This window comes from Eptesicus fuscus, chromosome 14 (genome assembly GCF_027574615.1).
Source record: "Eptesicus fuscus isolate TK198812 chromosome 14, DD_ASM_mEF_20220401, whole genome shotgun sequence".
Classification (NCBI taxonomy): Eukaryota; Metazoa; Chordata; class Mammalia; order Chiroptera; family Vespertilionidae; genus Eptesicus; species Eptesicus fuscus.
The window spans coordinates 42,492,483-42,515,207 of NC_072486.1; the positions used below are offsets into that span (position 1 = coordinate 42,492,483).

Below are 22,725 nucleotides of genomic sequence, written 5' to 3' on the forward strand. Positions count from 1 at the left end.
AGTACGATGACAGCAAAAAGAAAGGTCAGGCGAACCCACCTTGTTACTCCGGCCCCTTCAATCCTCCAAAAAGGGAGTAAAAGTGAGGCTTCTGTCGGCAGTTTCCTTTTATCCTGTGGAGGATCAATACCATATGTTAGGACCGCTTGGTCCCCAATAAATCCATAGAAGAACCTTATGTCTACGAGAATCTTATTTTTACTTTACCACATCCCTCTAATTATAGAGGAATTATTAAAGGAACTTCAGGCATAGTGAGATAGGTAGGGGAGATTTTTCTTTCTAGGATCTTTGGAATTATACCACGTGAACAGTCATCAAGATATAGGTCCATGAAGGTCATCACCCAAATTTTCATATTTGGAAACAACCACGTGGTTATAAACTTGTGGGCTTTTTTCTTTATATAATTTGTAGAAAAGCTCTGGTTTTGTAAAACAGTAGTCATTTGACCCCACCACGATCACTGGGATAGGTTAGTCATTGTGACTAGGAAGCATTCTGATAATGACATAAATTTACTCTTTTTTGAATTCAAGATTTTAAATACCTTAAGATATGGATTTTCCACTTTATTCTTATGTTCTTTATTTCTTTAATGAACACCCCTTCATACAGGGTAAATCTCATTTCATGGCTAGTATATATTGTTGAAATGCAAAGATCTTTAAGGTGAAATTGTGTAAGGAGAAACACTAATGTGTGTTTAGGATTGTATGATATTAAAGAACCAACAATGACAGGTTTACTCATATCAGAGGTACAGATAAGGTGGCAGTTGTAGACTCTCAATTGGGGACAAAGAAATCAGCCAATGAGATGACATCAACTTCTGACTAAAAATTATAAAAGTGGGTGCTACGACTTATGCTCATGTGCTTTTGCCCTCTTGGATCAACTACTTTCTTGTCTAGTTTGTGGCTGGGGTGATTAGCATTTGTCGAGGTGGGAAGAAAGAATTACAGTCAAATATTCACCTCACTTTTTCACTAGGTTCTTGCCTCCTGCACTGCCACCTGTGAACTTGTTTTCTGAGATGCTGGCTGCATCGTTTTCCATCGCTGTGGTGGCTTACGCTATTGCAGTGTCTGTAGGAAAAGTATATGCCATCAAGTATGATTACACCATCGATGGGAACCAGGTATGGTCACCCTTTTGCTGAACTGGTTATATATATAATTGATTTCAGAGAGGAAGGGAGAGGGAGAGAGAGAGAGAAACATCATTGATGAGAGAGAATCATTGATCAGCTGCCTTCTGCACGCCCCCTACTGGAGATCGAGCCTGCAACCCCAGGCATGTGCCCTGAATGGGAATAGAACCTTGACCTACTGGTTCATAGGTTGATGCTCAACCACTGAACCACACTGGCCAGGCCTGAATTGGTTTTCTAGGGCTGAAAATAAGAAAAATAAATAAATGGGGAAGATTTTGTTGTCTGCTAAAGAAGAGATTGGTTTCTTCTACCCGTCTTATATTGAGTTGGATTCCCTCTTGGGTGTGCTAATTTGAAATTATTTTAAAAATATGCACACTGCATCACGTTAGTTTTAAGAAATCAGTTGAAGTAATCAGAATTCTAAAAGAGTTAATTCTGTTAGGTCCTAAATATCATTAAAAGTTAACATATTAGGTCAGAATAAGAATTCTTCATGTAGTCCCACATTTCCTGGTAATATTTTTTTATTGGTGGCAAAAAGTGCAACAAACACTTTTAATAATAGCTGTGGTCACTTTAAATTTAGATGGTTCACTGTTAATTAATGTACACAGGACAATTTTTGTAGGCATCTGAGACATTGCCAGGTGAGCTCACAAATCCTCAGTTATGGTATGTTCCTGAAAACACAGCATAGCAATTACAGCAGTTAAAAGATTAGTAATCAAGCAGCATAATAGCTCTCCTTGTCATAATATGCTTCATAGCAAATATTCATCCACAGAAATAACACTTTATGTGAGAGCAGAAAAATGTTTTCTGTGAGAGTTATAGCAGATATGCCACTCACCAGGAAGTGAAATAAGCATTTTAGCGATACATCAGTTACTACTCTTCATCAGCCTTAAAAATGATGAGAGCAGTGAGGCCTCTTTTAGGCTCTAAGGACCCAGAACTCCTGATGCTTTTCCGGGCCCTAAGCACCTTCCATGACAAAAATTAAATTGGGACTATCAGGCAGGATGGGTTTGCAAATTTGCTTTCTTAATCTTCTTCCTTAAATGGCTTGGGGCTTAAAAAAGATTATATCTGCGGCATCGCTGTCATCTGTTCTTTCCCTTAGGAATTCATTGCCTTTGGGATTAGCAACATCTTCTCCGGGTTCTTCTCGTGTTTTGTGGCTACCACCGCCCTGTCCCGCACAGCTGTCCAGGAGAGCACGGGAGGAAAGACACAGGTAGGGAAGAGCAGCGTGGAAATAGCCACCCACCGCAAAGAATGCGTTGGAACGGCGGCTCAGAACGGCTTGCACAAGAACTGAGCTGGACAATTAGCCTTTGAGAGGAGAGAGGCAGCGCTTCCTGATCTGATTTCGCGGGGCTGCCTGTTTCACCCCCTCACCAAAACCCCTTTCAACAACAGCCTCTGTGGTTTTGTGAGGCAGCAGTTCCCCCATCTCTCCGTGTCAGTGCGGAGCTGGCAGGTGGTTACACTTACCCGCTTTTCAATAACAACTGACAAAGGACCAGTAAGGAAGAATGCTGGTTCTTATCGACGTGCTATCTGGAGATAGAGAAGGCCTAGTAAAAGCACATTCGTGGCTTAGGGAGTTATTATATTTTCAGAAAAAAATTAGAAGTGTTTATTTACCTTTCCTCCACAAGGATCAGGAACTTCCTCCAGAGGCCTTTGGTCCCGAGGAATGACAGGTTGACAGCCAAGAATATTTTTGCTGAAACGTTTTGACATTTCTTCCTGCGTAAGATGTTCTTCCCTGAAGTTCTTTGAATGTGGATTTAATCTTGCCTTTTATATGTGTTCTTAAGCTGTTGGCCTTCACAAGGTGACCCCAAAACCTGCACCCCAGTTCATCTCTGGACACCCCCTCCTTTAATTGTCCAGAAGACTGAGGAGCCATTCTCAAAGGCCATCCCTTCCAGCCAAACATGGAGTCAGAGATGCCAAATCCGGTGGTTGGGGGCCAGGGCCAGGCTCAGGAATTGTGCTTCTGTTGTGCCTGGAGGGTTTTCGCCCCCCAGCACAGAAAGCGCTCTCATTTAACCTTTTGCACTCGGATGTCATGTCGAGTGTGACTCGACATGGTTAGCATTAGAATAAAGGAATCGAGAAAAAAGCAAGCGAGTGCAAAGGGTTAAGAGTGAAGAGTACATTGGGACTGTAAAGGAGAACAACAAATCCAAAGTGAATGGTACACACACAGACGCACTCACACGCACCCACCCGCAGAGCCTTCACCTGGGGTTTTATTAAGGCAGAGACACTACAAATAAGCATGAAAGAGAATAACTGGTAAAGCGAATGGCTCCCCCAGTGGCTTGCCCAGGGAGAGCGTCTACTGTCCCCCAAGGTGCCCGTGATGCCCCTTTCCCATTTATAATGGGCCGTGGTGACAGGGTTGGAAGAATGGGCCTCTTCCAATGTCTTGGCTCCTGTTGAACAATTTTAATTTTTATAATTTTCTTTGTAAAATTGAGTTGACATTTCCCCCCCCCCCCCAAACATTTCTAGTTATGAGGAAGCAAGTAAAACAAGACAGCTCCTACCAGGGGTATAGCCAGAGGGGAAGAGGTCAGAGGTGATTTCCAAAGCTACACTCATGTCCAGCGGGTAGCTGTCAGCAGCAAGAGCCTCTGCTGCCTTCATTTGAGATGGGGCGTTGACAAGCTCTCCAGTCACATGGCTGTAAGCAGGTATAGGCAGATCCCCAACTGCTGATGTCCACTGTCCTGCCGTTACCTCCAGGTTCAGATGAGATACAGGCCGGCTGCCCAGTAAGAATGCCCATGTAAAATGACTCCTTGGCAGAGGGTTTGGGGATAATGGTGTTTTGGTAAGCTAATACCCCCCTGTCACACATGGGTGTGTATTACATTTAGAAGAAAAGGATGCCAGGATTTCAGTATTGAAGAATGAAACAAGCATAGAAATGTCTTGATGTTTAATTACTGAAATGTAAGCTAAGTTCTGGGGTTAAAAGTCTAAGTGCCTGGACTGAAACCCAGGGACTCATGACCAAATACTCCAGCAAGTCTTCCTTCGTGTGGCTTCTCATGTTTTCTTTTACATTGGAGCCTCTATACAATGGGTATAGTTTCAGCATCTATACAATGGGCATAATTATTTTATCTACTACGTAGGGATGTTGTAAGGATTAAATGGGAAAATGTTTGAAGAGTCCTGGCACATATGTACTTGGTTCCAGTCATTAACTCCTCAAGATAAGAACAGTGTTTTAGTACCTATGATACATATTATTATCCTGTCACAGAAGAAGCTCCCAGCATATATTTGCTGAATGAATGAACAGAAGAATGAATGTTAGTGGACATTAACTGTTCCCATACATCTACAGATTGCAGAAGAGCTCAACATTGCAACCTGTTCTTTCTGTCGTCCCCCTCTGCATCCTACTGATTCAAAAAAAAAGGAATGCTAATTACAAACTGTTCTCTAGTTCTGACTACCCTCTCACTTAACAGAATAATGAATTTTCTAATAATCGAATTTGCTCATAGATACAAAATCTACATTTCCCACAAAACAGCGTCAAGTAATGGGTCCCCTCGCAGATTTTAATATAGTAATCAAATTAGTCTTGATCCCCATAATTAGGGGCTTATTATTACATATACCTGGTGAGTAGGTGGGCACCCACCTGGCATTAGTTGGGCAGCTGGCTGTAGTCCCTGTCCCCCAACCTCCGTATCTCTCACCAATTCACAGAACCCTACATCCACAGTGAGATGCAAATTGCTCATGATAAGACAATAAATATTGATTAAGTAATTGCATGGAAAAAGGGAAGAAAGAAAGGGAGGGATGGAGGATATTAGCTCCTCTGCTTAGATAGGAGATAGGAAATCTCACCAAGGTATTGGGAATCTGGAGGCGTGATTAGTACATCATATACGTAATATTGCCTCAGGCTGACCTATCTATATGAATGATCAATTTGCTAGGTGATATGAATAAGTATGACTGTGAAATTTCCTTAAGTTTTGTATCTTTCTCCTTTAACTCAAACATCTTACACTAGGCAGTACTTGTGCCCAACACAACCTTTCCTGTTGCTTCCTCTCTGATTGCTTTGCTTTCTGGTTTCCTGTCTCCTTTTCTCCTTTGTTTCAGAGCTTCTAGTCTTCACCTTGGCCATGCCCCAGCTGAACAGAGAATTCATTGGTCATCTGATCAAACCAGAGAATAGGTCCCACCCCCTCATCCTCTCTCCTAACTATTTATGGATCTTAGGAGAGCTATTTTTGCCAGCGAAGGTAAAGTTTCTGAAGCTTTCTTTACCCCTGCTATTGCCCGTCATCACTCTGGCTACTGGGATGCAAAGTTCTGAGCCTACATCTGCAGAACTGTTAGAGAAAGCAGGAGACATGGTCCCTCCTCTCAGTAGGCTCATGTGGCATTAAAAAATAAATTAATTAAAACATATATATATGTGTGTGTGTGTGTGTGTATATATACACACACACACACACACACACATATATATATACACACACATATATATGTATATACACATATATATATATATACACACACACATACATATATATATGTGTGTGTGTATATATAATTTATTTCAAAGAGGAAGGGAGAGGGAGAGCAAGAGATAGAAACATCAATGATGAGAGAAAATAATATGCCTTGACTGGGAATCGAACTGTGACCTCCTGGTTCATAGGTCGATGCTCAACCACTGAGCCACACTGGCTGGGCTCATGTTGCATTTTTGAGATTGCAATAAGACAGACAAATTTATCTTGTCTGGAACTTTGGTGGCAAAGATGTGCTACAAGTACAGTGTTAACAGAATTTTTATTATGGCTGCTGATTCAATAATACAGAAGAATCAGTAAATTCCCTGAGAATTTACTTCCCCAAAACATTACCATATTCTATTGTTGGGAAGGAGAACGGTGCATGTTTCCTGAGAGGGCAAATAATTAGAAGTTTGGCCTCCTGAACTGACCCTAAACCTAGAGGTCTAATATATCCAGATGAAATCCAGGTCAAACTGGCTTTATTTAGTAGACTCAGTCTCCACAGTTTCTTTCATTTCTCTGCCATAGCTGCTATATATATATGGTTTCCATTTTTCTTCAGTCTTGTAGAGTTTTAGCAAATAATTCTTATTTCTCTCAATAGTATGAGCAGGAGGAGGAGGAGGTCAGGGAGCACCAAGTGCACCTGGGAATGGGCTCTGTGATGCACACAGCCAGCGCGCTGGGAGACAGGGGGAGAAGGGAGAACTCTGTTGATGGGAGCTGTGTGTCTTTCAGGTTGCTGGCATCATCTCGGCTGGGGTTGTGATGATCGCCATCGTTGCCTTGGGGAAGCTGCTGGAACCCTTGCAGAAGGTATAACCCTGCTTCTCCGTACACTGATTGCATAATTTCTCTGCTCTGCCACCAGATAAATCACAGGAGATTTATAAATCATCACATGGAAAACTATTCCCCTGAATAACACAGCCTTCTCTGTCTCTCTTGGCAGTCGGTCTTGGCAGCTGTTGTAATTGCCAACCTGAAAGGGATGTTTATGCAAGTGTGTGATGTTCCTCGTCTATGGAGGCAGAACAAGATTGATGCTGTAAGTCACCCACTTTTCTCTGAAATAAGATTTGGTTCTTTAAAAAAAAAAAAGATTTGGTTCTTATTTGCTTCCTGCCATATCATTATGTCCCCTTATCTCCTAAGTCTTGCATTTGGGGAGCCCCAGGGCAGTAATTAAAATTGGGTAGATAACCAAAGCTTTGAAGTCTTCCACCTGAACTGTGTTTTTTAAGGTCCTGTATCTGTGGGAAGATCCATTTCCAGCAAGAATCCCATTCATATACAGTTTGCCTTCTAAAGCCCAAAACAAACCAAACAAACAACAAACCCTCTAATTTAGAAGGACAAACAAAACAAAACATGAAGCAAAGCAAAAACAAAGAAAAATTACAAAAACCCATGTGGATAATAATTCTGACCAAAGTAACCTTCACAACTGTTCTGAGGAATGAGAAAAATCAGAAACGAAATCCTTTAAGAGTTATGCTCTAATTTAAACCAGAACAGATGAAAGGAATGAGAAAACTCCCTATATATAAATATGGAAAGATCTCCAAAGCAAATTGTTAAGTGAAAAAAATGACCAGTGCAGAATAGAAGAGTGTGTATAACACGCTAAAAGATGGAAAAATAAAACATGCTTTGTAGTCATATTTACTTGTATTTTCAAAAGGACATGCTGGTGAAAAGTGTGCATGTGTGTTGTACATGCCCAGACACTGAGAGAGAGAAATAAAAGAGAATACAAACAGGGAGGGAGGATGGACATGGGTGGAGAGGGGAGATGTGTGCAAATAAGATTTTTTTATTGCATTCCCTTTATATTAATGCCATTTTGAACATGTTAATATATTACCTATTCTAAAATGAAATTAAAAAATTTAAATAGGAGAGTTGGTCTATATGCTAATTTCAATTTCTACTTCCACTTAAATATGAAATGAAATCAGAATATCAAAAAAAAGCTGTACAGTTGACCCTTGAACAATGTGGGGTTTGGAGCACTGACCCCCTGCATAGTCAAAATTCCACATATAACTTTAATATATATTCATGTACATTTTATTGATTTCAGAGAGGAAGGGAGAGGGAGAGAGAGACAGAAACATCAATAATAAGAGAGAATCATTGATTGGCTGCCCCCCCGCACACCCCTACTGGGGATCGAGCCCACAAGCCGGGCATGAGCCCTGACCGGGAAGTGAACCATGACTTCCTGTTCATAGGTTGATGCTCAACCACTGAGCCATGCCAGCCGGGCTCCACATATAACTTTTGGCCCCTCCCCCCAAACTTAACTACTAATAGCTCACTGTTGACCAGCATTACCAATAACATAAACAGTTGATTAACACAAAGTTTATATGCTATATGTATTACATATGTACTCTGACAATAAAGTAAGCTAGAGAAAAGAAAATGTTATGAATAAAAGCATAAGAAAAATACATGTATAGGTCTTACTGAAAAACAAAACAAAACAACACACAACAACAACCCATGTATAAGTGGACCCACGCAGTTCAAAACTGTGTTGTTTAAGGGTCAACTATAATTTGATCTTATTATTTTTACATGTAATCCCTCACCTGATGGTACATGATAAATTAATATAGTCCTTTTCATTTCTATTTTTTTCTAGGTTATCTGGGTGTTTACATGCATAGTGTCCATCATTCTGGGGCTGGACCTCGGTTTACTAGCTGGCCTTATATTTGGATTACTGACGGTGGTCCTGAGAATTCAGTTGTGAGTAATATACGACCCAGGTTACCTATATAAAGAACAACCCACCCTGAGATTTCTTATACCATTTTGATAAATATAGTAAAAATATTATTATTATATTAATCTTCAAAAAAGCCCTGTGAGTAGGTTATGTGATTTTCATCCTACAGGTAAGAAAATTGAAGCTCAGCAGGGTTAAGAACCTTCCTTAAGATCTCATAGATAGTAAGAGGCAGAACCAGGATTTGAGCCCGGGTGGATCTCACCCCATAATCCATACACTTAGTCACAAGCTCTAATGCTGGTGCTCTCCTGTTAGTCATGGTAAGACCAAAAGATAGTAGATTCAGCAAAAGACTGAGGTTGCTTTGCAGTTTCTTTTTAAAATGAGATGAAGCCTGTGAGGCACTGGGCTCAGGCTCAGGACAGGATAGCTGCTACATACACTTTAATTTGTTGCTTTTGAAGCTAGTAACCCAGAGTTATGTAACCCAGAACAGGAGACTTTAAAACAGTTCATTGCAGCCAAAATGCACTCAAATCTGTACCCAATAAGCCACACAATTATAGGAAGAAAACATAATTAGATCATCTTCAGAGTGATAGCGGCAAAGACGCAGTTTAATGGGAAATCACATGGGAGGCCACCTCAAGGGGCATGATTTTTGTTGGTTTTGTTTTGACTCTTGAGAGGCATTCCGTGTGAGCGCTCCTGGGTCTATGAAATCGTCGGAACAGAGCGGGAAACAGCTTCTCTCCCTCCTCCGACTTGATCTTTCTAGACTTCTGGCCCCTTCTCTGCCTGTGCTTGGGTGGCCAAGGAATAAAAAAAAAAACCTGGAAAACCATCATCACAGACGTTTTCCGTTTAGCCGACGTCCACTTTCCTGTGCCACCAACCAGCTCTCTCCCTTCTTCCTCCGCTGGCATGTTGGAACCTGCAGAAGGCTGCCTCCTGCCTCGGTGCCCTTAAATGGTGCCCAAGGGCCCCCAAGAGTTCAAAGCCCCCAAAGTGCCCCGCTGGCTTCTGCCTAGGAAGTCAGGAGCGGCCCTTCCCACAGGCTCCTCTCCTCTGTAGCCTCGGCGTTCACCTCTCCTGGGTGGCTGTGGGCGGGGAGAGGGTTTTGTGGAGAGAGCCTGTGTCATGTATGAGCTTGACGTTAGAACTGAGCACGGCGCACTAGGCCGAGGAGAAATGGGTGGCACATTTTAGCTGCCGAGTTGGTTTGTCTAGGCTTCCAGCCAACAGAATGCAGTGTCCTCCACAGTATTTAATTTCCAGTAATTATAAGGCTGGTCCGGAGAGCACATTGCTGAAAGTACCCCAAGCAGATACTCTTTCTCCAGGCATTATCTGTGTAGCACATGTCCCCAGTCGCACTTGGAGATTCATGGAGTCGATCTGATGGCAGCAGGAACAGGAAATGGGAAGGGCTGGTTTCTGGTCCTCCCAGGCTCCTGTTTGTACAAAACGAGGCTAATTTGATCACGGCAGACTCTCCAGGCTTCCTCGGGAAGCAGGGTTGACTGACAAGTCAGTTCCAGGCCCTGGCACTGTTGCAGGCGCTGAAGACCAATGGGGTAAAGCTCGCGGCTGGGCTGCTCCTGCCTTCGGGGCCTTTTCGAACTTCTCCGAGTCTCAGTTTACTCACCGATGAGAGCGAGGATAATACTGCTGACCTTTCAGCGTTCTGGTGGGACTTCAATAAGATAGGAGAGGCGTGAAAGCGCTTTGCTTATCCTTTAAAATGTGAGTGTGAGGCTCATTATTTCTCTCAGCCTCAGACAAGAGTCAGGGTTCCCCCTCCGCCTCCAATGGCACACGAACACCAGCTGTTCACGTCAGCGTTGCCTACAGGAACGTGTCATCTGTCCCAAAGCATCAGAATGATGGGCTCTTCAGTAGCTGTTATTTCTTCTAACCTTTTATTCCAAAATATGCCCATTTCCCCCTCCTCCCCCCCCAAAAAAAAAAAAATAAAAAAAATCCTGACCTTAATTTTTCTTTTAGTCCCTCCTGGAGCGGTCTTGGAAACATCCCCAGCACAGACATCTACAAGAGTACCAAGGACTACAAAAATGTGAGTGCCTGTGTGAGACATTTGCTGGACTTGGTTTGCCAGCCTGGATCTCCGGGGTTGCAGATTTCTCTCCTAGTATGTTAGGGACAAGGTCGACACAGGTGGGGGGCTCTGTCAGGAAATTCCACAAGTCCACTGGGTGTCATGAAAACTTCTTACTCAATGTGCCCTCTGACATCCATGGTTTACATGAATTTCATCCAGGCTAGTTGAAGGTCATTTGAATGTCAAACCATGATAAGAAGAATCCTACCTTATAAAAGAGAAACATGCAAATTGACCGCACCTTCACTACGCCCACAGCCAATCAGAGCGAACAAGATGGCGGTTAATTTGCATATGTGGGCGCTGAGCCGCCTGGGTCCAGGAAACATCCTCCAGACCCAGGCTGCTCCTAGCCTGTAGGCCTGTGCTTAGGTCCTGAGTGGCAGGGGTCCCAGAACGCCCCCTGGCCACTCGAAGCCTATGGGTGTAGGTGCCAAGCCACCTGGCGGGGCAGGAACATCCCCGCGTTGCTATAGTGACACGGGGATGTTCCCGCCCCAGCCCCAGCCCCAGCCCCAGCCCCAGCGGCTTGCAAAGGCTCCCTCGAGAAGCGGCGGTTTGGGGCCACGCCCCCAGCCAGGCGCCCAGGACCAGGGGCTGCTGCTGGCCTCCTGGGTTTGCCGAGACCGTGGCGGCCACTGCTGCGTGCTGCCCAGGGTCCCTGCAAGCCTCGAGCCTGGGGCCCATGGTGGGGCTGGCTGCTGGCCTTGGGGCATTTGGAGACGGGGATGTTCCCGCCCCTCCCCAGAGGCTTTCCAAGCTCCAGCACCAAGTGGCAGTTTGTGTCCACGCCCCCAGCCTAGTGCCCTCCACAGGGGGATGGCTGCTGGCCTCTGGGGTGTGCGGAGACCCCGGCAGCCACCACTGGGTGGCAGGGACACGCCCCTAGCCCAGTGGACACAAACCAGGGGCTGCATGAGCTGCAGAGGATACACCTTTTTTAAAAAAATTTTATTGATTTTTTTTTTACAGAGAAGAGGGGAGAGGGATAGACAGTCGGAAATATCAATGAGAGAGAAACATCCATTAGCTGCCTCCTGCACACTCCCCACTGGAGATGTGCCTCCAACCAAGGTACATGCCCTTAACAGGAATCAAACCTGGGACCCTTCAGTCTGCAGGCCCTTGGTCTATCCACTGAGCCAAACCAGTTTGAGAGTAAATACCTTTTCTGACAACTCATCTTACTGATGGGCTTATGATTCCTGCATATAAGGTTGCTTAGTGACCAGCAGGGAAAACAAAGATGAAAAAGCACAGAAAGAAAATGAAGAAAACACTAATTTAGAAAAAAAAAATTTTTTTTTAATTAAAAAATGTGAACCTTAGGATGTTATAGTCTAATTTTTAAAAAATATGTTTTTATTCATTTGGAAGAGAGAGAAAGGGAGGGAGAGAGAAACATCGATGTGAGAGAGAAACGCCCATAGGCCGCCTCCTGCACACACCCCTGACTGGGGATCACGCCCATAACCTGGGCATGTGCCCTGACCAGGAATTGAGCCGGTGACCTTTCAGGGCACAAGATGATGCCCAACCGACTGAGCCACACTGTCCAGGGCTGTCTAGTTTTACTTTAACATTAAAAAAAAAAAAAAAAAGGCTGGACACTGAATCTGGAGCTCCAGTAGCTGCTACTCAATTTATTTCCACAATCTTCCTCAGTTATATTGAGCCAGGTGCCATTAAGAGCTAAAAATGATTCTAGAGAATCTCTTGGCTTTGGGTTCTGAGTTCTGAATTGTAGGCTCCAGCTTCTAGAGACCTTGCCCGAGTCACTCAGCCTCTCAGGGCATCTGTTTTCTTCTTTGATGCGGTTGGACTAAAATTGTTATGATTCCTAAAGACTACACAGCCTGTAATTCTGTGGGTTTTACTTTTCACCTGGCCACTCTGTGTCAGGGTAAGAACAAGCAAATAACAGCATAACCCCGGCTGGGTGGTTCAGTTGGTTGGAGTGTCGTCCTGTACACCAAAAGGTTGCGGGTTCAATTCCCAGTCAGGGCACATATGCAGGTTGCAGGCTTGATCCCTGGTTGGGGTGCATATGGGAGGCAACAATTGATGTTACTCTTTCACATCGATGTTTCTGTCTCTCTCCCCCACCTTCCCTTCTCTCTTAAAAAAAAAAAATCAGTGAACATATCCTCAGGTGAGGATTATTAAAAAAGAAAAAAAAAGAAAGACATCGTAAGCCTCAGCTTGTGCAGATCCCCTTGATCTTGCTATTTTTTTTTTTCTATTTTAAAAGAATTTGGGGGAAAAAAGAAGGCAGTGGCATGAACTTGAGGCAACTCATGTCATTGTTCTGAGCTTGTTTTTTTCATCCGGAAATCAGAGGGTTGAATAATTGCTTTCTAAGGCCCTTTAGCATGACCTTCTGTGGGACTACGGAGGTTCAGAAGTTTGGGTAACCTATTGCCTCCCAACTGTGATGAGGCCCCTTCTTAAGGATAGTTGAGTGATGCTACCCAGCCCCTCTCAGCAATTGTAACTCAGCTACTAGCTGAATAGCCAGAAATTTAATTGAATATTTGAGGCCTAAAATTATTTAATCTCAGATAATTTTTTTTTTTTTAATGCTAGGTTGAAGAACCGGAAGGAATGAAGATTCTTAGGTTTTCTAGTCCTATTTTTTATGGCAACGTCGATGGTTTTAAAAAATGTATCAAGTCTACAGTAAGTATTTTATCCCTAGAAATTTGGTTGCTAACTTCCTTTAAGACTTCATTCATTCTACAGGTATTTATTGGGCTCAAACTGGGCAGAAGGCCCTATACTCTGTCCCCTTTGGGTATGACATTAAGAATTATAACATCCTTGCCTTAAAAAAACTAAAGCTCTAATCGGGATAGGGAAAAACAACAATGAGAACATATATCTTAAAATCCCGGTAGCAGTAACTATGCTGGACAAAAACACCAGAGTTGTCTCCAGGCAGAACTGGAGTAAGTTCTAAATGAATAATATAGATGTACATGCTAAGAGTTCATAGAAGGGAGTGGTCCTGTTAGTTGGAACTTACCAGGCTTTGTGTGGTGGTGGGCAGGAGGAAGGAGATTATATCAGGTGTTTGGAAACTCTGAGAACTGAGAGGAAAAGGTGGGAACATTTCGGGGAGGGCTGCCCAGTTGGAGTAAAGGGTTAGAAAGTATAGAATATGGAAGCAGGAAATTCTGGTCTTGAATTCCATGCTATGCTTCAAAGTTAGGTTTTATCTTTAGATCAGTGTTTTACTACGTGAGTTCTGGGGTGAACTGCTGGTTCAGAGGAACATACATAGATTTTGCAATAATAAAAGGGCTCTTTAATGTCAAGGAAATTTGTAAAACACAGATTTAAAGCTAAAGAAGTTATTTTTTGCTGTTTTGTTTCCTATTGTCTTGGAGTCTTTAATATGCTACTGAGTCTCTCGGTGGGTGGCATAGATGGCCTAGTAGTGGAAACCATGGAAACCTCAGGAATTTCTATTTGGCAGAATGTCTCAAGTCATAATACCACTCGAGAAATAACCTTTCCAGATAACAATTGCCATTAATGAGCATTAGAAACCAGATGTTTTAAGTAACTTGACTTTTATTTTCAAAGGTTGGATTTGATGCCATTAGAGTGTACAATAAAAGGCTGAAAGCATTGAGGAAAATACAGAAACTCATCAAAAAAGGGCAATTAAGAGCAACAAAGGTGAGGCAACATCGTCCTTTCCCCTCTTAAATTCTTTTATTTCTCAGTGAAAATGAAAGCAATTAGATTGTTAAATCTATCCCCTTTGGTGCCCAGATGTGTACATCCATATGTCAGACAACAGCTGTGTTGTTCTTGTAGGCAAGAGGGCATGGGAGGAAATAAAATTAAATCAGCAAGAAAAAACATGGGGTATGAGTTCTTTTTCCATTGTGAAATTAAACCTTATTTTTACTGAAAGGAACAAAATAATTCAATTCAATGCCATAAAATTATAATAGAAGGCAATAAGTTCATTAACTTGTAGAGCTCTTCCTTTTTATTGTCCTGCCAATGTATCTCTCGGCCAATTCCAGTCTTCCAGAATCAAGTTTCCGGGCTCTTCTGCTTTTCCACTTTTCTTCCTAGAGAACATCAACATTTAGACTAAGGTGAACTTCATTTTTTTTTAAATCTTTTAAATACATTTTTATTGATCTCAGAGAGAAAGGGAGAGGGAGAGATAGAAACATCAATGATGACAGGGAATCATTGATTGGCTGCCTCTTGTACGTCCCCCACTGGGGATAGAGCCCGCAACCCGGGCATGTGCCCTTGACCAGAATCGCACCCAGGACCCTTCAGTCCGCAGGCTGACGCTCTATTCACTGATCCAAACCAGCTACGGCGAACCTCATTTCTTAAGAGTTCACTCCCTCCATGTTTTGCTTACCAAGGAACAATGTGTAGGATTTTTAATTCATTTGAAATAATTGGTTGAAAAAATATCCCAAATCATCGGCAATTAAGTTGTCAGTATTTTCTTTGTTTAGAATGGCATTATAAGTGGTGCTGGTTCATCAAATGATGCTTTTGAGCCTGATGAAGATATTGAAGACCCAGAAGAACTTGATATCCCAACCAAGGAAATAGAGATTCAAGTGGATTGGAATTCTGAGATTCCAGTGAAAGTGAATGTTCCCAAAGTGCCAATCCATAGCCTCGTGCTTGATTGTGGAGCTGTATCCTTCTTGGATGTCGTTGGAGTGAGGTCATTGCGAGTGGTAAGGTTCTAAGCGTTTTGAATTATAGATTAGGAGCTTTGGCGACAGTAAAACCGTATGGGTTGCCCATTCTTACAAAAGGACGATTGATTGTATGGGCTCTGTACTTGTTCTAGAGGAATGCTTTTGCAATAGTGTAGTATTTTTTAAAAAAATATATATTTTATTGATTTTTTACAGAGAGGAAGAGAGAGGGATAGAGAGTTAGAAACATCGATGAGAGAGAAACATCGATCAGCTACCTCTTGCACACCCCCTACTGGGGATGTGCCCACAACCAAGGTACATGCCCTTGACCGGAATAGAACCTGGGACCCTTGAGTCCGCAGGCCGACGCTCTATCCACTGAGCCAAACCGGTTTCGGCAGTATTTTAAAGCACAGGCTATGGGGCCAGACTACCTGGGGTTGAATCCTGGCTCTACCACTTGCTGCAGTTAGTGCAGTTATAGGCAAGTTGCTTAATCTGTCTGCACCTCAGTTATGAGGATAATGACAGCACCTATTTCATATGGTTTTTATGAAAATTAAATAAGCATATATATGGTTATTTATGGTTTAGAACAGTATCTGGCATATAGCCACCCCTTAGCAAATATTAACATTTATTATGTTTTCTGAGAATACATAGGAAAAGGGATATGAAAAGAAGGACATTTATGTTAAGTATTACGTTTTTACTTGTTACGTGAACAGCAGTAGAGTGGGGGATGCGGGGTACATGGCAGGACTGGAGAAGCGAGGCATTATTAAGAGGTTCGTACAGGAAGCAGGTCAGGCATCTAGGAAGTCAAAGGGCTGAGGAACACGTAGGACAGGAACATTCATGATATCAGACACCATTTATGCAAGGTCGAGTTCATTCTTTCAACAAATAGATGTGAAGTGACTAATATGTGCCAGGCACGAGAGACAAATGATGAAGTAGTCATAGTCCCTGTCCTCACAGGACTGAGCAGGCTAGAGGGGAAGTCAAACATGAAGTAACCTTTTAAATAACAACTGTACTAAGTGTTCCAAAGCAGACAAACTGGGGTCTCAACTTGATCAGGGGTGTCAAGTTCAAGTAAAGTTTCAGGTAGGTATCAGACAAGTCAGGCAGAAAAGTAAGCAGGTTAAAGACACCAACAATCAGATGTAATAATATGAAACTGACCCTCAGTGAGCTTTATCTTTGCTGGGGCTTCTTGGCTACTTCTGCAAGGCTAGGAAATTATTCCAGGGTGCAGGTACCAGGCAGGAAGGTAGAAAACTGATTATACTTGACCAAAAAAAAAAAAAAGTGAGAAAATGCTGACAGCTTCTCTTCCAGTTCTCTTAGCAGACCTGATCATTAGCTCATTTGAGAGCATTTTACTCTAGGCACTGGCTCAAGTGCATTGTAGAAATTGTGTTGGCCAAAAGGGTTTAAGGAATTACTTTGGGGAAGAGTCTTTATTTAATGCCAGAATATTTTACACACCTAACAAGTAATTGCTTTCAAATGCTATAAAGACAATTGTGAAAAATCCAAACTGTGTTCTTGTTCTTCTCCCCAGAAACTTCATGTTCCATTTTACTATTGCCCATAGGTTTTGCATCTTAATTTTTTAATTAAGCTTTACATTTTGAGAGAATTGCAGATTCCCATAAAGTTGTAAGAAATTATACGGAGAGATCCTTTGTACCCCTTACCCAGTTTCTCCCAGTGCTAACATCTTGTAAAACTATTGTCTAAAATCACAATCAGGATACTAAGACTGACACCGTCAAAATACAGAGCCCTTGGTTTCTAGGTCAGTTTTTACATTTAGACTCTGGTGGCCGTGTTTCTATACCCGTATATCTTCCACTCAAAGACATAAACTCATGCTCATGTCTCCCATCTGCAGGGGCTGTATTAGGAAGCCTCCTGTACTCCCTTCTTTTCTTCCTTCCACAAATATTTATTAAGCACATCCGCTGTCAAGTGCTGTGCTGTTGAGCACTGGATGTTGCCACCTCCTGAGACAGGTCTTGTCATCCCTAATCATATCGTCGCTGTAGGTTGAAAACCTCTGTGGCTTCCCAATAATGAGCTTTCCTCAAAGTCCTGTTTAACCATGAAAGTATTGAAGTTTCTCCTGAGCAAGTGACTGAATGCTACTGAAGTATGGGCAGGTAAAATTACTCAAATTCTCCTTTTTAAAATTTTAGGTTGTCAAAGAATTCCAAAGAATTGATGTAAATGTGTACTTTGCATCGCTTCAAGGTAAATGCATATACAGTACATATCTATCTATAAGACTTCCTCCTATCTTGGAACGTGGATACATCATGACCAAAGGCCTTAAAAATGATTTTTTATTGTGATAAAAAATGTATAACAACATTTGCTATTTTAGTCACATTCAAGTGGCATTTAATTCAGTGGCATTAAGTACATTTACAATGTTGTGCAACCATCGCAACTATCTATTTCCAAAACTTCTCATCACCGTGAACTGAAACTCTACCCATTAAGCACTCACACCGAGGGCCTTTTTCAACCGAGGGAGGTATTACTTCCAATGTGTGCCATAGAGCTGGAATGCAAGGAAACCGATGTCCTCATAGCAGTGCCAGATCACCGTGGAAACGCAGTCCTAGGAAGAGCAGAGCTGGAGATGACTTAGGTCCCTTAAAACTAGAGGACCCTCCAGGGTATGATTCTGTCTGTGAACGTAAGAGAGTATGTGTGTAGGAAGATACTGATGCTTAGGCTGAGTTCTCTAGAAACAGAGACTGAGGTAAGGATTCTTGCACAAGTGATTTCCTGAGATAGTACACCCTGGAAAAATTCATGAAGGAATGAGAGGAGCGGGTTAGGGCAGGAGAAGAAGCTGGACAAAGATATGGTTGCAAAAGTCTACCTTACATGAAAGGACCTGGAGAGTATTATGCTACATGAAATAAGCCAGTCAAAGAAAGACAAGTATCACATGATCTTGCTCAAATGTGGAATCTAATGAACAAAATAAACTAGTGAACAAATAGATCCAGAGACATAGAAGCATAGATTAGATTGCAGAACCTCAGAGGGAAGGCGGGGGAGGGTGGGTGGGAGGGAAGAGATCAACCAAAGAACTTGTATGCATATATGCATAACCCATGGACACAGACAATAGGGTGGTGAAGGCCTGGGGTGGGCTAGAAGGGGCTAATGGGGGGGGGGGGCACATAGGTAATACTTTCAACAATAAAGATTAAAAAAAATTTTAAAAGTCTTCCTTAGCTTAATTTCACAAGGAGCACCCAGCAGGAAAAGCACCCGAGGGCTATTCCTCCTTGAGGCCAGAGAGCCGGCCTTTTAACCCCCCACCCCCATGTCAGTCTGTCAGTGGCTGCAGGCCATGCAAGGATGGAGGTGTAACCTCCCAGGCCTTTTCAGGCCAGACGGTTCCCATGGGCCCAGGAAAGGTCTCCAGAGAAGGCCACAGCTGTGAACTAGTAGCGGCCAGAATCACAGCAGCTGGAGGATGGGGACACTGGCAAAGGGGACCTGGCCAGGAACCAAGGCCATCGACTACATACCACCAGTTGTGGTACAGCCATGCCATGTGCTACTGGAAAAGAAACTTGGCGTAGAGCAGTGTCACATTTTGGAAATGAGAAGGAGGAATTAACAGGAGGAGCTGCCAAAGCTTAGTATTGGTTAAAGTTATAAAATATCTTAGAGATTAACTAAACATTCTTTCTTTCTTTTGAAGATCACGTAATAGAAAAGCTGGAGAAATGTGGTTTCTTTAATGATAACAGAAAGGACATATTCTTTTTGACTGTCCATGATGCTGTCCTCCACGTTCAGAACCGGGTTAAATCTCGAGAAATTCAAGATTCCATTTTAGAAACGGTAAACATGTCACCTTTCTACATTTTTATCTTTTCTGAACTGTCATGATTTCTATAAATGGCAAAAAATTCCACAAATTTAGCTTTGAGTCTCAGTCTAGTAGGATGTTAAGCCATCTGGTTACTTCTCAGAGCCTCAATTTTCTCACCAGTAAAATGGGAGTAAAAACATTTACTTTGCTGGGCAGATATGAAGACTGAATATGGTAGTTTACAGGAAAGCACCTGGGAGCACCTCAAACATATTAGCTCTATAATGTGCAGGTTTACTAATAAAGGTAGACTTTAGCTGTAGTGCCTTTTTAGAATATGGGCAATGAATCTCGGAGCTTCTGGGACTTGTATATACAAATGCAGTTTCAATTCTCAGCAATCTAGAAACTCTTGATGATAAATGTCTTTAAATAGGATCCATTAGGTCTTAGGTGATCTTTGAAAAGGAAAAAAAATTAAAAGCCATGAATTAGCTCCATGAAATAGAATAAACCCCCATTTCCTGGGGACTCCTTACTTTGTCGTCCTCTTATCCAATACCTGGGAGAGCTGGTGGGCATTCTGGTACAAGAACCTCTTCTCTCACAGACCCTCCCACAGTGAATTTGGAAAACAAAAACAATATCTATAAAAATAACAATCATAATTATTCCAGTGATACAGTCTACTATATTTTACATTGCTTCTCTCCTCCCCCCCCCCCTAAAATTAAGGTAGATTCTTACTGTAAACTGGAAGTTAATATCTGAAGTGAAAAAACTAATTTAGAAAATAATAGCATATTATTCTTTTAAGATATAGTTAGTGGAGAGATTGCTCTGCTTAATGCTGCTGGAGAAAATACTAGTCCTAAATTCCAAGATCTGGACATTGAATACAAAAAAGGTAGCAAAACCACAAATCTAAAAAAAAGCTACATGCAAAATGCTCATCTTTGAAAACTCATAAGCCTTTTTCTAACTTAGAATTTTCTAACCCACGGGTAAAAACAACAAAGTGGGATCATGTAAAGTAGCTAAAAAAGGTCCCTCATTAAAAGTAAAATAGAATTGCCCTGGCCAGGTGGCTCAGTTTGTTGGAGCATTGTCCTGTACACCAAAAGGCTGCGGTTTGATCCTGGGTTGGGGCTGTACCAGAGGTAACCGATTAAAGTTTCTCTGTCTCTCTCTCTCTCACTTCCTCTCTCTCTCTCTCTCTCTCTCTCTCTCTCTCTCTCTCTCTCTCTCATCAATAAAAGTATATCCTTGGGTGAGGATTAATTTTTAAACTTTCAATTTCTTTCTCAACAGGAAAGTTATTTTGTTATTTGTTTACACCCTGTTCTTACCCAAGATCTCAGATCCGATGAATGTCACAAAAGCCACTAACCAGCCGTGCCCCCCAGTGTTAGGCTCAAGATTGCTTGTAATCAGGGAGGCACTGTGAGTGGCTGGGATGGATTTTTTGACCCTGAACAAATGTCAGACTGAGTATAACTGGGTGCTTACGTACTTACTGGTTCACTGGATAACGGGCTGAGCCCTGGTAGCTTCTCAGGTCAGGAACTTATACTGTGTACCCTCAGTATCTAGCACAAAGCCCTGGATATGGCAGATGGATAGTAATGATAAACCCTGCCCGTGGCACTTTCCTTTTCTTCAGGAAGGATAATTTGTATTTTAGGGATATTGTGGATGCAGTGATATGACCCGCTCCCTATCCCTTCATATGACAAACACCAGGATTATCCCAAGAGTGTCCAATTTGTAGTTACACCTGTCCTCTAACCCTCCCATTATGCCTGACCATCTGCACAGGGACTGAAGTCTCTAACTCATTTCCACACTAGCAAAGAGAATTGAATTATTGATTTATGAGATGAAAAGTAGCTAAAAGTGAAATGTCACTCTTATCTTGATAAACATCTGGAATTGCTTTGGGAATATCCTTTATGCATAAGACAAAGTTCAAACTGTTATTGGTGTCCTCTGTTATTGATTACTGCTAAGAAGCAGAACGTTCCTGAACAACCAACTTGGTCCATAGATGTTGGCTTCCATCTCCAATGAAATTAATACCCATCCAATTTAATTTGGGACTGTTTATTGTCGTCAGTCACGAGCCCATTCAGTGCGTGCTCAATGCTGTACTAAGTGCTCTTAGTTTAGCCCTTGAAATAAAGACACGATTGACTGCTGAATCACTCAGGCAGGCTGGCCGACTCCTAAGAGGCATGCACTTCAGAGGCTGGGAAGAGAGTGGAAAAGGAGGTTAACAATGGAGAACTATGCCAGTTTACACTTGAATGTGAAAACATGGTACAGGGAAAATGTGAAGTGAGAAATACAAAAGCACAAGAAAGCTGGAAAAGATTTTGAAATACTAGTATGTAGATTATTATAAATGAGAAGCACCAGCAGCATTTCAGGTCATTTTCAGTGGAGTATCAGGTGGATTTATATTTATATAAATATTTATATTCCATATATATTCTCTGTGTTCTCTTTGTCAAGATCTCCCTCATCCAGGACCATAAAGATCCTCTTGAATTAATGGAAGCAGAGCTGATTGAAGAAGAACTTAATGTCGAGGATGAGGTATGAGCATTATTTCCTTTCAAAGAAAATAATTTGGATTAAATCTTGAATAGAGTAATGCATATAGTGACTATGTCTGATACAAACTAGAGAAAACATTTTTTAAAACAAGACCCAAAGGGAGGGGAAAAAGACCCAAAGGATGGCTTATGAGAATGGGGAAAATGGAAAACAAGAATTTTCCCTTGAAGACATTAAGAACTTGGGGACCTTCTGCCCCCAGGCATATAGGATCAGCAACTGGAAGCAGCCGACCTACTGGTCCTGATTTTATGCCTAAGCCTCCGAATAGTTTTTCTTCCAAAGACTTCAGGAGTAGAGGAAAGGTGATTAGAGTGAATTTCTAACCCAGGAGTTTCATAAGCTTCAGAGAGAGTATGTGAGGAACAGGAACCTCATGACGTTTCTTCAGCTGATAATGACTTAGAATTCTAAGACTGAGTCTATGTATCTCTGATGCCCTTGGGGGCATCAGTCAATTCCTAGGAAACCCGACTGAAACTTGTTATCTGAGTGAACATTGTGGCTCCACCACTAGGACTAACAAAAGATCAGAGAAATTGAAAATTGAAAATGTCTTAGAAATCAAGTACTGCTCACACAGAAATCCCTCTACACCATGTCTAAGGATGTTCACTCAGCTTTTGTGTGAACATTTCTAGACAATGGAAACTAGTAGCTTTTTAAAAAATATATATTTTTTATTGATTTCAGAGAGGAAAGGAGAGAGAGATAGAAACATCAGTGATGAAAGAGATCATTGATTGGCTGCCTCCTGCACGCCCCACACTGGGGATCATTGAGTCCACATCCCGGGCATGTGCCCTGACCAGGAATTGAACCATGACCTCCTGGTTCACAGGTCAAAGCTCAACACTGACTGGGCAGCAACTAATAGCTTTCCAGGGAATTTGTTACATGGTTGGAAATCTCCAAGTGTTCGTTGTGCTTACAAAACTAGATTTGGCCTTTCTCTAATAAC

The 22,725-nt window shown here is 42.1% G+C and overlaps 1 protein-coding gene across 1 annotated transcript in view; it reads left to right on the forward strand.

Moving 5' to 3' along the window:
- Positions 1-22,725, forward strand: part of SLC26A4 (solute carrier family 26 member 4) — a 44,460-nt gene that overhangs the window by 17,546 nt on the left and 4,189 nt on the right. Inside the window, exons 9-20 of the mRNA XM_008150073.3 lie at positions 994-1,141; positions 2,283-2,396; positions 6,472-6,549; positions 6,686-6,781; positions 8,387-8,493; positions 10,484-10,553; positions 13,185-13,277; positions 14,187-14,282; positions 15,095-15,325; positions 17,500-17,554; positions 19,032-19,174; positions 21,660-21,743. Coding sequence (XP_008148295.1) covers positions 994-1,141; positions 2,283-2,396; positions 6,472-6,549; positions 6,686-6,781; positions 8,387-8,493; positions 10,484-10,553; positions 13,185-13,277; positions 14,187-14,282; positions 15,095-15,325; positions 17,500-17,554; positions 19,032-19,174; positions 21,660-21,743 — 1,315 coding nt within the window. The remainder of the gene's footprint in view (positions 1-993; positions 1,142-2,282; positions 2,397-6,471; positions 6,550-6,685; positions 6,782-8,386; positions 8,494-10,483; positions 10,554-13,184; positions 13,278-14,186; positions 14,283-15,094; positions 15,326-17,499; positions 17,555-19,031; positions 19,175-21,659; positions 21,744-22,725) is intronic.